A 15,623-nucleotide genomic window follows, 5' to 3' on the forward strand; every position below is an offset into this window, starting at 1 on the left:
CATCATCTTCATTGTAATGCAGAATGCACTCCATTTGGTTAGCTAGCAGATTGTAGATTAATGGAAGATGCTCGGGGGATGTAGTGACAAACTCCTATTTTAAATTCCGTCTATTATTTGATAAAACTAGCTGATGGGCATAAGGCTTAGAATGGGGTATCTCAAGTAAAGGAAATAAGCCTCTAGTCGATAGAATCAATGGGTCATGGTCACTCTCTTCATGCTCTTGAACTCTCATATCAACCATATGGCCCCACAGTCTAATGTCGAGGAGTATATAATCAATCTGGCTTCTAGTCCTTCCTCGTTTGAAAGTGGGGTGCAAATTTGCATCGGAGCAGGAGCGACCATTACGGCCATAGGATATTGTAATATCAGCCACTAAACGGGCTGTTTTGCCCAATCTCGGCCGTTTGTTGGAGACTAGCTGTGAGATCCCCCAATAGGCATCCTCTTCCTGATATATTTCTTGAACCAGGGGGTTCGGCTCAAATGTAACGTTAAAATCCCCTCCAATCAGAGTAAAATGGGCAATATTGTTTTTAAGTAGGCTATCCAATAAAAATAGAGCATCGGGGGAACCCACACTCCTGTTATAAACATTAATTAGTAAGGATTTCTCCTCGGGAATCGTTAGCAATAGGGCCTGTAAATCGGGGCAGCCCGTGTCTATCACTACAGCTTTGCTTCTGAGAGAACTACTTAACCATATAAGTAGCCCTCCTGAAGATCTCCCAGAGGATGACTTTCGAGCTGGAACCCAATAGCTTCTGAAGCCTAATCTGTATTTGGGGCCCGTCGCCCAAGTTTCTTGAAATAGACATAATAAATGGTCGTCAATAAATTGACCCCATTCCAAATTTTGCATTTTGCTTTCCAGCCCTGCTATATTCCAACTAAGAACTTTGGCACAATCAATGGATTTGGTATTTCCAGCTTCCTTTGGAGGAATATAGTTGCCTGTATCTGTATTGACTTGTATAGTGTACACTTCACAGGATGCAGGGTCCGCTAAAATCATATCTAATGGGGTATCTGAGCAATAGAGCCCTGGATCCCTAGAAGTGATTGAGGGATGGGGAGCCCCCTCCTTATTGGCTAAATGAAGAGTATTATCAGGAGTGCCCCGATTATCAGGGTTCGTCAAAGGCAAAGAAGTTGCTGAAGTAGGAACATTAGAGACCGTATAACTAGTATGCTCAGAAACGAAGGTGTTGGAATCCTCTTCCCACGGGCCATCGCATAGTCAGTCTATCTCCGAGAGAGACAGTGATGGATGTCTAAGACCAAGAGCAGGGCTGAGGCGTGTCTCAATGTCACGGGGAACTTTCTGAATCAGTAATGGTTGCCTATTCATGGGTGGCCGTGCTGATGGATAGAATGCTTGAAGTCTACACAGAGACCATACCAATTTCAGGATACGGTCTATCTGCATTTAGCATGAGCTGCCATACAAGAACAGGGGAATCAAAATTGATGACAATGCAATCCCCTGTACCGATCTCTTCTAGGGAACCCACCCACCCAACCCTTCTCACCATTAGGATCGAGGATGTCATGGAAAATGCGAACCCCGCATGAAGATGTAACCAGTGGAAAACCTTATTTTTAAGCTCAGTGAAAGATTCCGGGGATTTGGTTTTAAGTACAGGCACATTGGTAATAACCAAAGCATATGGGCAGGACTCCGGGGGGAGTTGCAATGCTCTTATTACAGCTGGGCCGTTGGTCTGGGGCCTTTGCCAGGGGCCCGAAAGAACATGGTCACAGGTGGAAGTAAAAGTACCAGTGCTAGGAACTGGGTTTAACGGAAGAGGTATCCTTTCTGGGGGATGGGCTGGCGCCATCGGCAAGGAAATAGTTGGGGTATTTGATACTCTGGCAAAACTGGTTGGTTTGTTGGTTCATAAAAGGAAGGCTTTTGCTCGTTGGGGCAGGTCGTCTATTAATGCTGACCTGCTCGTGAGTAGAGAGAGAATGGTGTGAGGAAGGTTGGGTGTCAATAGTAGTGGAGGGGACAGGCTTCTGGGTCTTAATAAAGACTTCAAGTTTCTCCTTTATTGCTTGAAGGCGGGTTACAATTGGAAGAAGCAACTTAGAGATCTCTTCTCTTATGAGAACCCTAAAAGACTCATTTGACTGTTGGTCGCTGGTAAGAGGCGAGGAGGATAGATCCGAGACCTTAATGGGGAGCTGAGTTGGATGGAGGGGACTTAGAATCCTGGTACGTTTATTTAAAATGGCAGGCTCCCTACGTTTCCTTTTACCCTTGGGATTGGGAGCGATGGTAGTGGGGAGCTCACTCTTTGGAGGGTCATTTGGCACTTCACCCTGGGACTGCAGGAAAATACCTACAGGGGAAGGGGACACTATAGGTAGAGATCCTAAGTGCGAGGTGGACTGTATAGTGAGGTCCTCATGGGCTATAGAGATAGCTGGGAAGGGTGGAACTGCCAAACGACGCTGTACCAGCTCTATTTCTTTCTCTAAAGCCCCGACGGCCTTTTGTAGGAAGCCATCTAAAGTTTTGTTTGATCCAGGCTTCTTTTCACCCCCCTCTGACGACCCATCTTTCTTGCTGAAATTTAAGGGCCTTGAGGTGAAACCCAAGCTATAAGGAAACAGAAGAGACCCTCTTGGTACTGTTAGGAACCCCACACCATACAGTGGTTTATACACTCCACAACCCCTCTTGCAGATGGCAAGCGAACAGAGGAGCCCCCAAGAGCAAGAAGGAAGGGGAATAGCCCGGCCCGGACACCAATAGTCCTTGCAGAGAAGTCTTAGTGGGGCTGTCCCTGCCCCAGACAGCAAGGACCAGTAGGCAAGGGGGGCCTAATTCCTGCCCCTACCTCGCTGCAAGTCAACAGAGTCCAAAAAGTGCATCCTGCGGGGAGCGTGCGCAGAGAGAGTCTTAAAGGGGCCCCCTCCCCGACGAACAAGGACCAGTAAGCGAGGGGGGCTGAATCCTGCCCTTACCTCGCAAAAAGTCAGCCGGATCCTCTGCTCACACAACCGGCTCAGCAGCAGGAAAAAGTCCTCTCCATACAGCCCTTCGGGAGTGGGACGTCTGGGGGGGGGGGAGGGGGGGGCAGCCCAGCCTCTGTCAGACACTGACGGGCGCAGGACGGACCCGCCCTTGGCCCGGGTGCGTCCCGCGGGAGCGCTAGGTGAAATTTAAAGGGCTCCTGCCCTTTGGCAAACAAGCGGCACCTCCTCCGACAACAAATGCGCTTTCCCGCGGTGGCGGGAGCGCTAGGTGAAATTTAAAGGGCTCCTGCCCTTTGGCAAACAAGCGGCACCTCCTCCGACAACAAACGCGCTTTCCCGTAGATTAGTATAAACATCTTCTATGGTCCAGACCTGCTAATGCATTGTTTAAATAAAGAAAACCGGGTCACACTCTTACGAATCCTAAACAACTCAAAGTGGTGGGTGAGCTTTAATAGATGTGTGCACCAGAATCATTGACTTGGCAGTGACACCTGCAGTCCCAGTGAGACAGTCCCAGTTAGACAGTCCCTCTTGTGTGGGGGTCAATCTTAAAAGCAATTTGACTTAGAGTGTAGAAGGAAACACCAAGGAATGAAGTTTTACACTTGTTTACATAGGGTCGAAAGTAAGCAAATAGTGAACATGTGCTAAACCGCTACATACACAGCTTGGAAGACCTCGGGTGGAGGGAGTGGCCTTTGGATCTGGAGTCCCCGGGGGGGGGGTTGGGGGGGCTTCGGATCTGGAGTTTGAACTCTCTGAAAGAGAATGAGGATTCGCTGCACTGCATCTGCCTAATGTACTATAAGACATGGTTCAGATTACTGCGCAAAACACATGCAACCTCCCATAGGTGCGGAGTAGCGAATGCTGACTTTTTTTATAATATGCTCTACTGAGGGGGAAAATTATTGAAATGAATATCAAAATGGCATGCAGATCTGGATTCATAATGCCAGGTGTAAGCTTATTGGGCTTCATGCCTGTACTCAAGCCGGAAATATAGAAGCACAAATGTAAATTTGTAGACCTGGCATTGCTACTAGCCAAAGTGGAATTCCTCTCCACTCCTCACTGGCTGGCAGAATTTCTGAAATGGGTATAAGACAAAGTAGAGCGCACAGTGCTAAATGAGGAAATGCAACGAATAAACACAATACCTTGTTAAGGGATGAAATGTTAATTGCACGATCCATAGTGGGAAATGATGGGCCCGAGCAGATAGTGGCAGCATTTGAGAAGCTAGAGTTACTGTAGCCAGCTGCTGTCTGCGTGGATATTTTGAGAGCACAGCTGCCTAAAGGTTTACAGTAATAACATGAATGAGTTGTTGTTGTTAAGCAATGGTTGTACTAACATATGATTAGATTTGATAGCTTGTGCCCGCTAATAGTGTTGAGGATCGGAAGTTCCACTGTGATTAATATGAAGCTATACCTGCGAAGATGCTATTGTTCACCTTCCACAAGACTTCTATAGAAAATAGATGCTTGGACCCGAATTGTTAAGTACCATGTTTTACCTAAACTATTGTTTTGCTCTTTAATACAGAATGTTTAAGGTTTATTGTAGACAGCCATAATCTTCATCGGGGATACATTTTTTTTAAAACATTTAAAGTGCAGATTTGCAGCTGTAAATGCTACATGTCCTATGCATTATTTGTTTTAAATGAGCTAAAAAAAACACCTGGAATTGCCATTCACTTTGTAGTGAATTCCTAAACAGTAGGCCCAGAAATGAGGTGCTACCCCATAAAAAGGCCTGTTTCAGGTTAAACTGATGTGCTGGGCCCCTAGGGAAAATTTCCTTCTCCCCAGGTTTCGGTTCACAAACCCCCAGCACTTGGGTGAGTGAGACACTAACACCAACCTCATCCTCTGAGGTCGACTGAATCTTTGGACTTTGTGACAGAGGCAGCAGTCAGAATTATACAATTCCCAAACATTGACATTAAACCATTATCCGCATTAAGCAACATAAACACTAAATCAAACTCCAAACAAAGTTTTATTACAATCCCAAATTTAATGTTACATATACGTTGTGCAAAACAAAGTTATAAACGTAATTGAAAACAATAGGCTGACCAAAACGTCTAAAAACATTACGCCTACTAAACATCAAAACTGTTAGACACTCCTACAGAATAATGTAGATCAATAATAGTACAATATGCACATTATTGTTCGAATTCAAAGCAGATGATGGTGAACTCAGTAAATCAAAACATAAAATTTCAGGTTTCAGAGCTGGGCCATTTCTAACACTAACCATAATTGAAATTAGCATGTGTGGCAGCAGGCTAACACATGCTGGCAAAACAAAGACAGACCCATTTGGAAAAACATCTAACGAAAATAACTCACTACAGAATACCCTGGTGTAAGTAACTGAAAAGGAAGCAAGAAACCACATTGTTATACTTCTCCTCATGAGACAGCAGAAAGAAGTAGTTCATCAAGACAGAGCGTCCACCATTTTCTGGCATCGGATGACAGCAGCTTCACTGCAGAACATGGGTTGCTCATGGGACAGGATCAGCAGTTCAGAATTAGTTTGTCTTATTAGTACTGAACCACATAACAGAATAGGACAGTTGACAACTCATCATGAAACTCAGAAAATAGGACAGGAGATTTAAACTGTGTTCCAGACAGCTTCAAGGCCAGCATTGAGTGAGCACTGACTGTCTCACGATAGACTGACTTCAAGCAGGGTCAGAAAGGAACTGACTTCCATTCCAAGTTTTCACTAATTAGAAGTATGCACACTCCATTCATTGGTCCTTCAGGTGGTCGCATTTCAGACGTCCGTTTCAGCATCCAATCCTTGCAGATGGCACCACCAAGTTTTGCAACATTCAGAAATCTTCTCAGCAATAGTCCATTGTTTTTACTGGGACTACATGCAATTCTGCCAAAATATTACATTTTCTAATAATTTGCAACTTGCAGTTCCCTTCCCATGACACACAATAAACTAAATTAATTCATTTTGCATGGAAACTACAGACTGGTCATCCTGTTCGGCAGCTAGAACAAATAGTGTTACGTTGCTGCATCTAAAACATGTCTCTGGCCAACAATACAATGAGACTTTCAACATTCACATTAACAGCCTAAGAAAATAATTCAGGTCTGAGGGAACAGAATAAACAGTGAATTTCCATTATTTCTGCAAAAAGGATTTCCTTCAGGCCTCATCAAGTTAAGGAAGCCTAAATATACATTAGATTTAATACAATAATGCAACCTATTTGCACACGTTATATTTCAAATCAAACATGTAAAGCAAGTTATTTCTTGCAATATTATTCATAACCTATTAGAACTTTTATTTTTCAGCATATATGTGATTCATTTAAAGTGTTTCATTCAAAATCATTCATTACTCATAAATGTTCTATTTCTGCTTAATATTTTATTAATAATTCACTCATTTATGAAAGCACATTGTCTTGATGTTAAAATACACTTGATATAGGCACAAATTGTCCACCACAATTTAAACATGCTCATTTTCATTTCTACATAATTTTTTTCTGTTAGGCCTTTAAAAGCAGGTTTATTCGTCCCTGTAAAGTAACTTCTATGCCACTAATTTGTTAATCTCTCTGTGACTCAAACATGATTTGTTATAGTAGTGAATCTCGGAATGCAGCCTTGAGCTTGAAATGGTCAGGTAAATGTACAAAACACACGTTTTGTACACCTGAGGGAACTGATCCATTATTGAACCACTACTCTATACATATTGACTTGGGAATACTAAATGGTTGCACCCACATGGTGAGGAGGAGCGTATGAACTAGCAGTCTGATTTCTTATAAGCGGAAGGACTTAATTAAATTGGTGATTAATTGTAGGATTGTGCGAATGGATGAGTATTGTATGGAGTATCTGCATGAAAAATGTAGTTTGTATGTTGCTGCCCTGAAGTGCTATTCCGGCTGCCCTAGTGAGACCGGCCGGATTATGTTAGTTTAATTGGTAGTTTTAGAACAAGAATTCAGACTCGTCCCTCTACCCTCCTTCGATTGGCATTTGTTTGTCAACAAACTCACCGTATTATTTTTGTTGTTATCCTTGTCATATCCAATTGCATACTGTTTCACCCATTCATCTGAAACTAATCTGTTCAGATTCCCTGCTGCATAGGCACCTGCTGACCTGCATGGTTGAAATTAGTTGCTTCAGCACCATTTGTTCTGACATTGAGTGCACTTGGGAAACAAAAATGTTCTTGGTTCGTGTTACATTGCAGGCAGTAAGCAAAGGTATTCAATTCCTCTCTCAGCAGTCTATTACTTGGCCATTTTCAGAAACATGTCTTTACAGGATACTATTTGCATTTTAGGCTCGGCAAAACTTTCCCAGCGCAGACATGAGTTATGTGAAGAAACTCTGTGGCACTCTGTTGCATGGGCCAAGGCTTCCAGTACGGTAAGCAGCAATGATATGTGCTTTATCTCAATTTTGGCATTTTGCATGGGCTCCCTAGGGTGGCATAATACTTGCTGCAGTCCATGGGGAACCAGTGGTGCCCCAGTTCCCTGGGTACCTAGGTTCCACAACTATGGACTTAACTGGGGGCACCAGTATGCCAATTGTGGGGTGTACTAAGTCGGGAACAACAAAATTTAGAGGGAGAGAGCATAGTCACTGGGGGTCTTGGTTGGCAGGATCCCAGTGAACAGTCAACACACTGACAGCAGGCAAAAAGTGGGGTAGCTATGCCAAAATGAGGCTACTTTCCTGTAATATCCTTGTGAATGAGGTCTGTACCTGTATTTAAAAAAAATATGCCTTTGATAAGGAGAAAGGCCTTCATGTAATTCTGGTTGAAGACTTAAACTACAAAATCTCCAGCTGTGCTCTTAATTTATTCTGGAGGGTAGAAGAAAAGGAAGCCTTTCTCTCCCCCCCCCCCCCTGCACCCCCCCCCACCCAAACACACCCCCCTTCAATCCCATATCCTGATAATCTAAAACTAGAACCAATTGAGGGAAGATCCTCCTTGCCCAACTGAGAAGTAATGATTACCTATTAAACAATGGGTGATTGCCCTCTGACTCTCCCCACAAAATGTACCCATGAATCCCCCATTGAGTGAGGCTATTTTGGACTGTCTGGGTATACTTCTTTCCATTTGTTGGGTGATTTTAATTGTAATTGATTCCATTCACAATGATCATAGACTTCTGGTCTTTACTCTAGAGGTGAATATAACTCCTGTTGGGTTCTAGAAATTTCAATGTGGCTTCTGCAAAATTGAATGCGAAATAAGGTAGAACCCACTGGGACCCGAAAATGATAACTATCCTAAAAGACACTCAAAAGGGTGGTTACTGCCCTAGATCTCAGAGGTCCATGTCATGTACTCCTTTAATCAGTTTGATACTGGTTGTAAGAAGTTTCTACCCGAAGATTGCCTATGGCCCCACTAAATACAGCACCCCTCCCAGTTCTCCAATTAAATAAGGAAATAGACTGTTTATGAACCAATTTTGTTTTCTAATGAGACCTAATCGCATCTGCCTTTTAAAAAGGAAAGGCCGTATAAAGGTAAGCCTAGAAGAAGCAAGCTGTGGATCGTATTTGGGTGACTCTGAGAGGCAGCGTCCAAGAACCACATGAGAAATTGTTTGGGAAATATTTGCAGACATTTGTGGGACATAGGTTAGGTCCACCCCTTCCCCAATTGGAGAAGACAGCTGGGTTAATTTAATCTCCATTACATGCGGCGAATGGTGAGTTAGCAAGGCTCCACCCCGAATCCCCCCCCAATTAATCTCCACAACCTTGTACATATTCCTATAATTCACCTGCTACAACGGGGATGGCGATGGCGTCTCACGTTTTAGGAATGATCCTCCATGGCTATGTGTCCAGATAAAGTCAATTTCTGTAGTAAAACAGGAAGCTATCCTTTGGGGCCACATTATTGTCCTATTTTTTAAAATTTTGCAGTGCAAATACAACAGTCCTACTTTATGGACTGGAAGCATTATCCCCTTTTATAAGGGGGGGTGGTCTTGGGGTGGGAGATTGGTTGAGACAAGCTCAACATGTGCATGAGCTGAGATGCAGATATCAGATCTGTGCAGAGGTGAGTGGGTTATGAATAATTAATCGTTGCGGGTATAGGAGAGCTGCACTTGGGAGTAAAGAGTTGTTGGGAGGTGTCCAGACAGGCTCAACAGTCAGCCGGGTCTCTTCTTGCAAAAAGTCAGTCTCAAAGTGGCAGCAGTGGCTAGCAGGGTAATGAATATTACCCTTCACCTTACTTGGCCTCCCCTCGACAGCTGGCTGTCTCTCGCAGTGTCTTCTGCACCCCCCCTCCCCCACACAAGCACAGTTAGCGGCAACAGGCACTGATGCGTTGTGGGAATCCTGAGATGTCTCCCGGGGGAGCTCCGTCACGGAGAAGCCACAAGGCCGGGCTGCTGATTGGTCTACATGGCAGGCTGTTTGTGGGGGGTGGGTTTCCTCGTGGCCTCTCTTGGGCCAGAGTGGCGCTTTGTCAGACCTCTGGGGTGGGGGGAGAAGCTGATTACTTGCAGCGGCATGAGGTGTTTGTTTTCCCCCTCATGGACCATAGTTTGGGGATGCACCTCGCTCCCGGCCTTTGCTGAGGCAAAATGGCACTGCCGTCCCTAGTCTGGGATTGGCAGTTTACTCTGGTGGTGGTAAACACGAGCCTGAAGCAGCAGACGGGCTCCTACAGGTGTCTGCCCCTGTACCAATGGGCTTATGTTGGGCCAGAAAGTGAGCCCTCAAAAGGCTGTTGGGCCCACAGGAAGCCGGAGCTTGGACAGCAGGTTTCCTACTCCATTCCGAATCGGGCCACCTCAAATTTCTTCTTTTAATGGAATATTCTCTGCCATGGGCTGTTCCTGAATAAGCCAATCATGTCAGTGGTTGAAATAGGGGGTAGAGTCAGCCAAATGAATCAATGGCTGAAGCTATGTTGTGCACTTATATCTTTTACCAGACAGATAAAGCTCTGTATAGTGAGACTTAAAATAATTTAGATAATGGAAATGGTTGCAGCTGTTTAATTCAATTTATGTAAGTGGTGTTTTTATAACCCAAACCGAGCCAGAATGCAGAGGGCCTTCAGTTTCTTGCAGGTTGGCAGTGGTTAGTTAAGTTTGTTTTGAGGCCAAAATACCTTGAATGTTTGTAGGTGTTTACCAAAGATTGTCTTCACTTTCTCCTAGGTATAACAGCTGTAAGTTTGTAATCTTTGTTCATAATTTGTAACGCTGAATTATTTCAATACTTCTTTCAGAGAAACATTTTCTGAAAAACTTGGTCTTCCTGACACTTTTGACTCTCGAACGCAGTGGCCGAATTGCCCTACTATTCAAGAGATCAGGGACCAGGGCTCGTGTGGCTCCTGTTGGGTAAGCTCTTTTAAACCAGTATTGTGGTATAAAGACCACCAGTTTTATAACTTTAAATGTTGGACAATAAGTACAAGCTGCTTAATCTGAAGATGTATGACCGGTCTGTCTGTTGGCTTATAAATTAACAGTGGGGTCCGCATCCTTTGTTACATGCTTTTCTGTATTTACACATTTGTTTGAAGAGAGCACTATGGGGCTAGTGCAATTCACAGGCTGTCCTACTCGTACTCATGCAGCAGCCATTCCCAGATTATTTTAAGACCTGCCTTACAGAGGGCATCTGGTAGAGAGTTGAACATATGGGGTTCTTTAAGTGAGACTATCCAGCTCTTACAGCTCAAAAGTGTACAAGTGCAGTTAACACACGCTGGTACTGTTTAGATGGGAAGTCTTTTTTTGTTTGTGTGTGGTTTTTGTTTTTGTCCCCCCCACCCCCCCACCCCCTGTAATAAACGGTGATCTGCTCAAGTTTCATTGAGCAAAACGCATTGGCTATGACTTGTAATGGGCAGCCAGTGAGCTATGCAAGAGGATGTTGTTGTGGGGCTTCTGAATTGGAAACGGCAGTCTGCCATGGCCTGCACAAATCCATTCGTACATGTGGTGCATAAATATCAAAGAATGTTAAGTGCCTTTCAGGAATTATATTGGTAAATTTCTAGTGGCTATCTTTTACCTTTTGGCAGTCTTTTTGTTAGCCCTACATAGGGCAGACTACGTTTATTAGGTCCCATCTTCCTGTTTGCATATATTTGGTAAATGAGTGGATCCATCCATCCCTTTAGCTGATTGTAGGAGATACTTGATGATGAATGCATTTCGTCAATCAAAATGTAGTTGATTTTAGAGTTTTATGTAGTGTAAAATAGACGTGATGGTAGCCAGCGCACTTTACATATGAAATATTTCAATACCTAAGAAATGTAGGGCCATATGTACGAACACGTTTTCCCAAAGACATAGAATGGGTAAAACCCTTTGATACACCTGGCCCGTAGTTCTTTTACCTTGCATTCAGATAGTCCTGTTAAGCGTTAAAATAGGGTAAAAATATCTTTTTGAGTGAGTCAGGTGGTAAGTTGAGCAAAAAGGTATTCAGAGGTGTGTGTATGTATATATATGTGTGTGTGGCTGCAGATACACATGCTATGCACAGGTCCTGCCATCTAGTGTTGGGCTCGGAATGTTACAAGTGGTTTTTCTTCAAAGAAGTCTTTTCGAGTCACGGGACCGAGTGACTCCTCCTTTTCGGCTCCATTGCGCATGGGCATAGACTCCATCTTAGATCATTTTCTTTCCGCCATCTGGTTCGTACGTGTTTCTTTTCACTCCGGTTGTTCGAGTCGGAAAAATAATACAAACTCTCTAAATTCGTCTCTATTGTTTTCAATAGAGTATCATCCATCATCGATACCTCGGTACCGGCAGATACAGATCTCTACTTGCCCTTCGGGGCACCCGCGCCCAACTTGGGCCTGGTTGGCCCGACCAAAAGTATCGTTGAAGCCTCATGGACCGGACCCAGTTTAGATTCTGCCCTTTGTGCCACGCCAAGTATCCCTACACGGACCAACATCTGGTTTGTAACCTGTGTTTATCTCCGGGTCATCGAGAGGAAAACTGTGAGGCCTGTAGATCCTTCCGCTCAAAAGACTCTGAGAGACTGAAGAGCGCGAAGTTTAGAGATTGCTTCCAGAAGCACCGAACGCCTTGATGCAGAAGAGGAGGAGGTGATCTACACCGCCGTCTCCGTTCGGGGGGTCCAATTCCGAACAAGAGTCCGACATTGACTGACCAATAACAGTGGGCCAGCACGTAAGTACGCTTGCCCCGACCCAATCCAAGCCCAAATACAAGGCCTCTGAGATGCCACTGTCAGAAGGCCATGGCTCCACCTGTAAGAAAACTACCGGTGACCAAGCAACATCTTCGGCACAGAGAAAGGCCACATCAACAACAAAGCCTTCAGACTCGAGCCGAGGCACAGGCTCCGAAATTATAAAACACCTACCCATTGAGTCGAAGCTGCGAAAGTCACTCTCTGAGCCGAGGCCAACAAGTACGTCAGGCCCTTCGATAATGAAAAAACCACCTTCGGAGCCGAAAAAGCATACATACACTGAGGAGCATGGACTTTCAAAGCAATTAAAAGAAAGCCATAAATTTGCTGAGGAACTGACACAAATGGAGGATTTTGATGAGAAAGAGGCTAGAATACAAATCCATAAGGACACTGGAAAAATCCTCACTGCACCTCCTCTAAGAACAAAGAGGAAACTGGCCTTCCATGGACGTTTGGACACTGATCAGCCACCGGCTAAAGTGCCAAAACCAAGAGAAAAATCTCTACCTCAGTTTTCACCTCACCAGTCTCCTCCTCATTCTCCTCACCTGTCTCCCCGCCTGCTACTCCCACTGCAGTTTCCATCACTCACTGTACAATCACAACAAGATGACACTGATCCATGGGACCTCTATGATGATCCAGTTTCAGATAATAGTACAGGGTGCTATCCATCGAAGCCATCACCCCCTGAGGATAGCACCTCATACACAGGTTCTAGCAAGGGGAGCGGCATTTCACAATGTGGCCATGCACACAGAACCTCCTGAGGATGACTTCTTATTTAACACATTTGTCCTCAACTCATGCCACCTACTAGAGTCTACCTATGCTTCCTGGCATGTTAAAACATGTACAGCAAATCTTCCAGGAACCAGTTAAGGCAAGAGCTAGAACTCCAAGGGTAGAAAAGAAATAAGCCACCACCCTCAACCCAATTTTTATTACGCAACAGCTACCCCCAGATTCCGTAGTGGTCAGCGCAGTAAGGAAAAGGGCTAACTCCCAGTCCTCTGGGGACGCACCCCCTCCCGATAAGGAAAGTAAGAAATTTGATGCTGCAGGTAAAAGGGTGGCATCACAGGCAGCTAATCAATGGCGTATAGCAAATTCGCAGGCCCTAATGGCCAGATATGACCGGGTTCACTGGGATGAGATGAAAGATATTATTCTGCATCTCCCCAAGGACCAACAGAAGAGAGCCCAGCAGATAGAAGAGGGACAAGCAATCGCAAACAACTAGATCAGGTCAGCGTTAGACTCCGCAGATACAGCCGCAAGAACTATCAATACGGCTGTCACCATTAGGCGACGCGCATGGCTTAGGTCATCGGGATTTAAACCTGAAATCCATCAGGCTGTCCTCAACATGCATTTTAACGAGCAACAATTCGGCACACAAGTTGATACAGCCATTGACAAAATGAAAAAAGACACCGACACTGCCAAAGCTATGGGGGCGCTTTATTCATCCCAATACAGAGGCTCATTTCGAAAGCCTCATTATAGGGGAGGTTTTAGACCCCAACCATCTGAGCCATCTAACTCACAAGCCAAACCCTCTTACCAGACACAATACCAGAGAGGGGGGTTTTGGGGAACCTACAGAGGACAATATCCCAGATCTGGAGGAAAATACCAGCCCTCAAAGCAACCCACTCATACCAAACAGTGACTTTACCACCATCTTCCCTCACCACACTTCCCCTGTGGGAGGAAGACTGCAAAAGTTCCACACCCACTGGTTACCCAGCACAACAGACAATTGGGTGTTATCCTTTATCCAACATGGTTACTGCCTAGAGTTCACACAGACTCCTCCAGACATTCCCCCAAAATCGCACAAACTTCAATCTCAACACATATCAATGTTACAAACCGAAGTACAGGCACTATTACTCAAACAAGCCATAGAACTTGTGCCACATCAGAAAGGAACAGGGGTTTACTCCCTGTATTTCCTCATTCCCAAAAAGGACAAAACATTGAGACCAATATTAGATCTCAGGACTCTAAATCTCTGCATCTGATCAGAACACTTTCACATGGTAACACTACAGCTTGTATTTATAATACAAGGAAAAAATTTCCAGTTCAAAGTGTTACCTTTCGGGTTAACAGCTCCCAGAGTATTTACAGAATGCCTTGCCGTAGTCGCAGCATACATAAGGAGACAACATATACATGTCTTTCCATATCTCGACGACTGGCTAATAAAAGCCAACACTCAAACGGTGCCAACATCATACACATTATGTAATAAACACCCTACACACACTAGGGTTCTCAATAAATTACCAAAAATCGCACCTACAACCACCACAAATTCAGCAGTACTTAGGAGCCACATTAAACACCAAAGAGCACTTGCAAGTCCAAGTCCACAAAGGGTGCAATCGTTCCACAGCATATGGCCAAAAAACCAGCCAAACCAACAGTACACTGTCAAATTTGTCATGAAACTGTTGGACATGATGGCATCATGCCTCGCAATTGTCCCAAACGCAAAATTTAAACATGTGGCCCTTAGAACAGTGCCTTGCAAAACATTGGTCGCAGGCACATGGTCATCTTCAAGATCTAGTGTTGATAGACCGCCAAACACACATCGCTTCAGTGGTGGAATCCCACAAATTTAAACAAAGGGCGGCCATTTCAAGACCCTGTGCCTCACGTCATTCTTACAACAGATGCATCAATGATGGGATGGGGAGCACATCTCAACAATCCCAACATTCAGGGACAATGGGACAACAAACAAAAACAGCTTCACATAAATCACTTAGAACTGCTAGCAGTATCCCTAGCACTAAGAGCTTTTCAACCTCTTCTTGTTCACAAACACATTCTTGTCAGAACAGACAATATGACAACAATGTAATACTTAAACAAGGAGGAACCCACTCATCACAACTTTGCCTTCTAGCACAAACAAATTGGCATTGGGCAATTCACAACATACACCTGGTAGCTCAATATATTACAGGGATTCACAATCAATTAGCAGACTGCCTAAGCCAAGATCATCAACAAACACACAAGTGGGAAATTCACCCCCAAGCGCTTCACAAATACTTTCGCCAGTGGGGAACACCGGACATAGATCTGTTCGCCACCAACCACAACGCAAAATGCCAAAACTTTGCGTCCAGGTACCCACACCCTTGAACCAAGGGCAAAGCTCTATGGATCAACTGGTCAATGATATTTGCTTACGCTTTTCCCCCTATCCCGCTCATTCCATTTCTGGTCAACAAACTGCGTCAAAACTCATACTTATTGCACCGACATGGGCACCTCAACCATGGTACACCACATTGCTAGACCTGTCACTAGTACCACACATCAAACTTCCTAACAGGCCGGACCTGT

General features: G+C 44.5%; 1 protein-coding gene across 2 annotated transcripts in view; it reads left to right on the plus strand.

The window, feature by feature from the left end:
• The window catches only part of CTSB (cathepsin B), an 80,942-nt gene that overhangs the window by 20,508 nt on the left and 44,811 nt on the right, over window positions 1–15,623 (plus strand). For both annotated transcript variants that reach the window (XM_069236151.1, XM_069236152.1), the window contains 2 exons: window positions 7,354–7,439; window positions 10,291–10,405. In XM_069236151.1, coding sequence (XP_069092252.1) covers window positions 7,354–7,439; window positions 10,291–10,405 — 201 coding nt within the window. The remainder of the gene's footprint in view (window positions 1–7,353; window positions 7,440–10,290; window positions 10,406–15,623) is intronic.

The sequence above is a fragment of the Pleurodeles waltl genome, chromosome 5 (genome assembly GCF_031143425.1).
Source record: "Pleurodeles waltl isolate 20211129_DDA chromosome 5, aPleWal1.hap1.20221129, whole genome shotgun sequence".
NCBI classification, from domain to species: Eukaryota; Metazoa; Chordata; class Amphibia; order Caudata; family Salamandridae; genus Pleurodeles; species Pleurodeles waltl.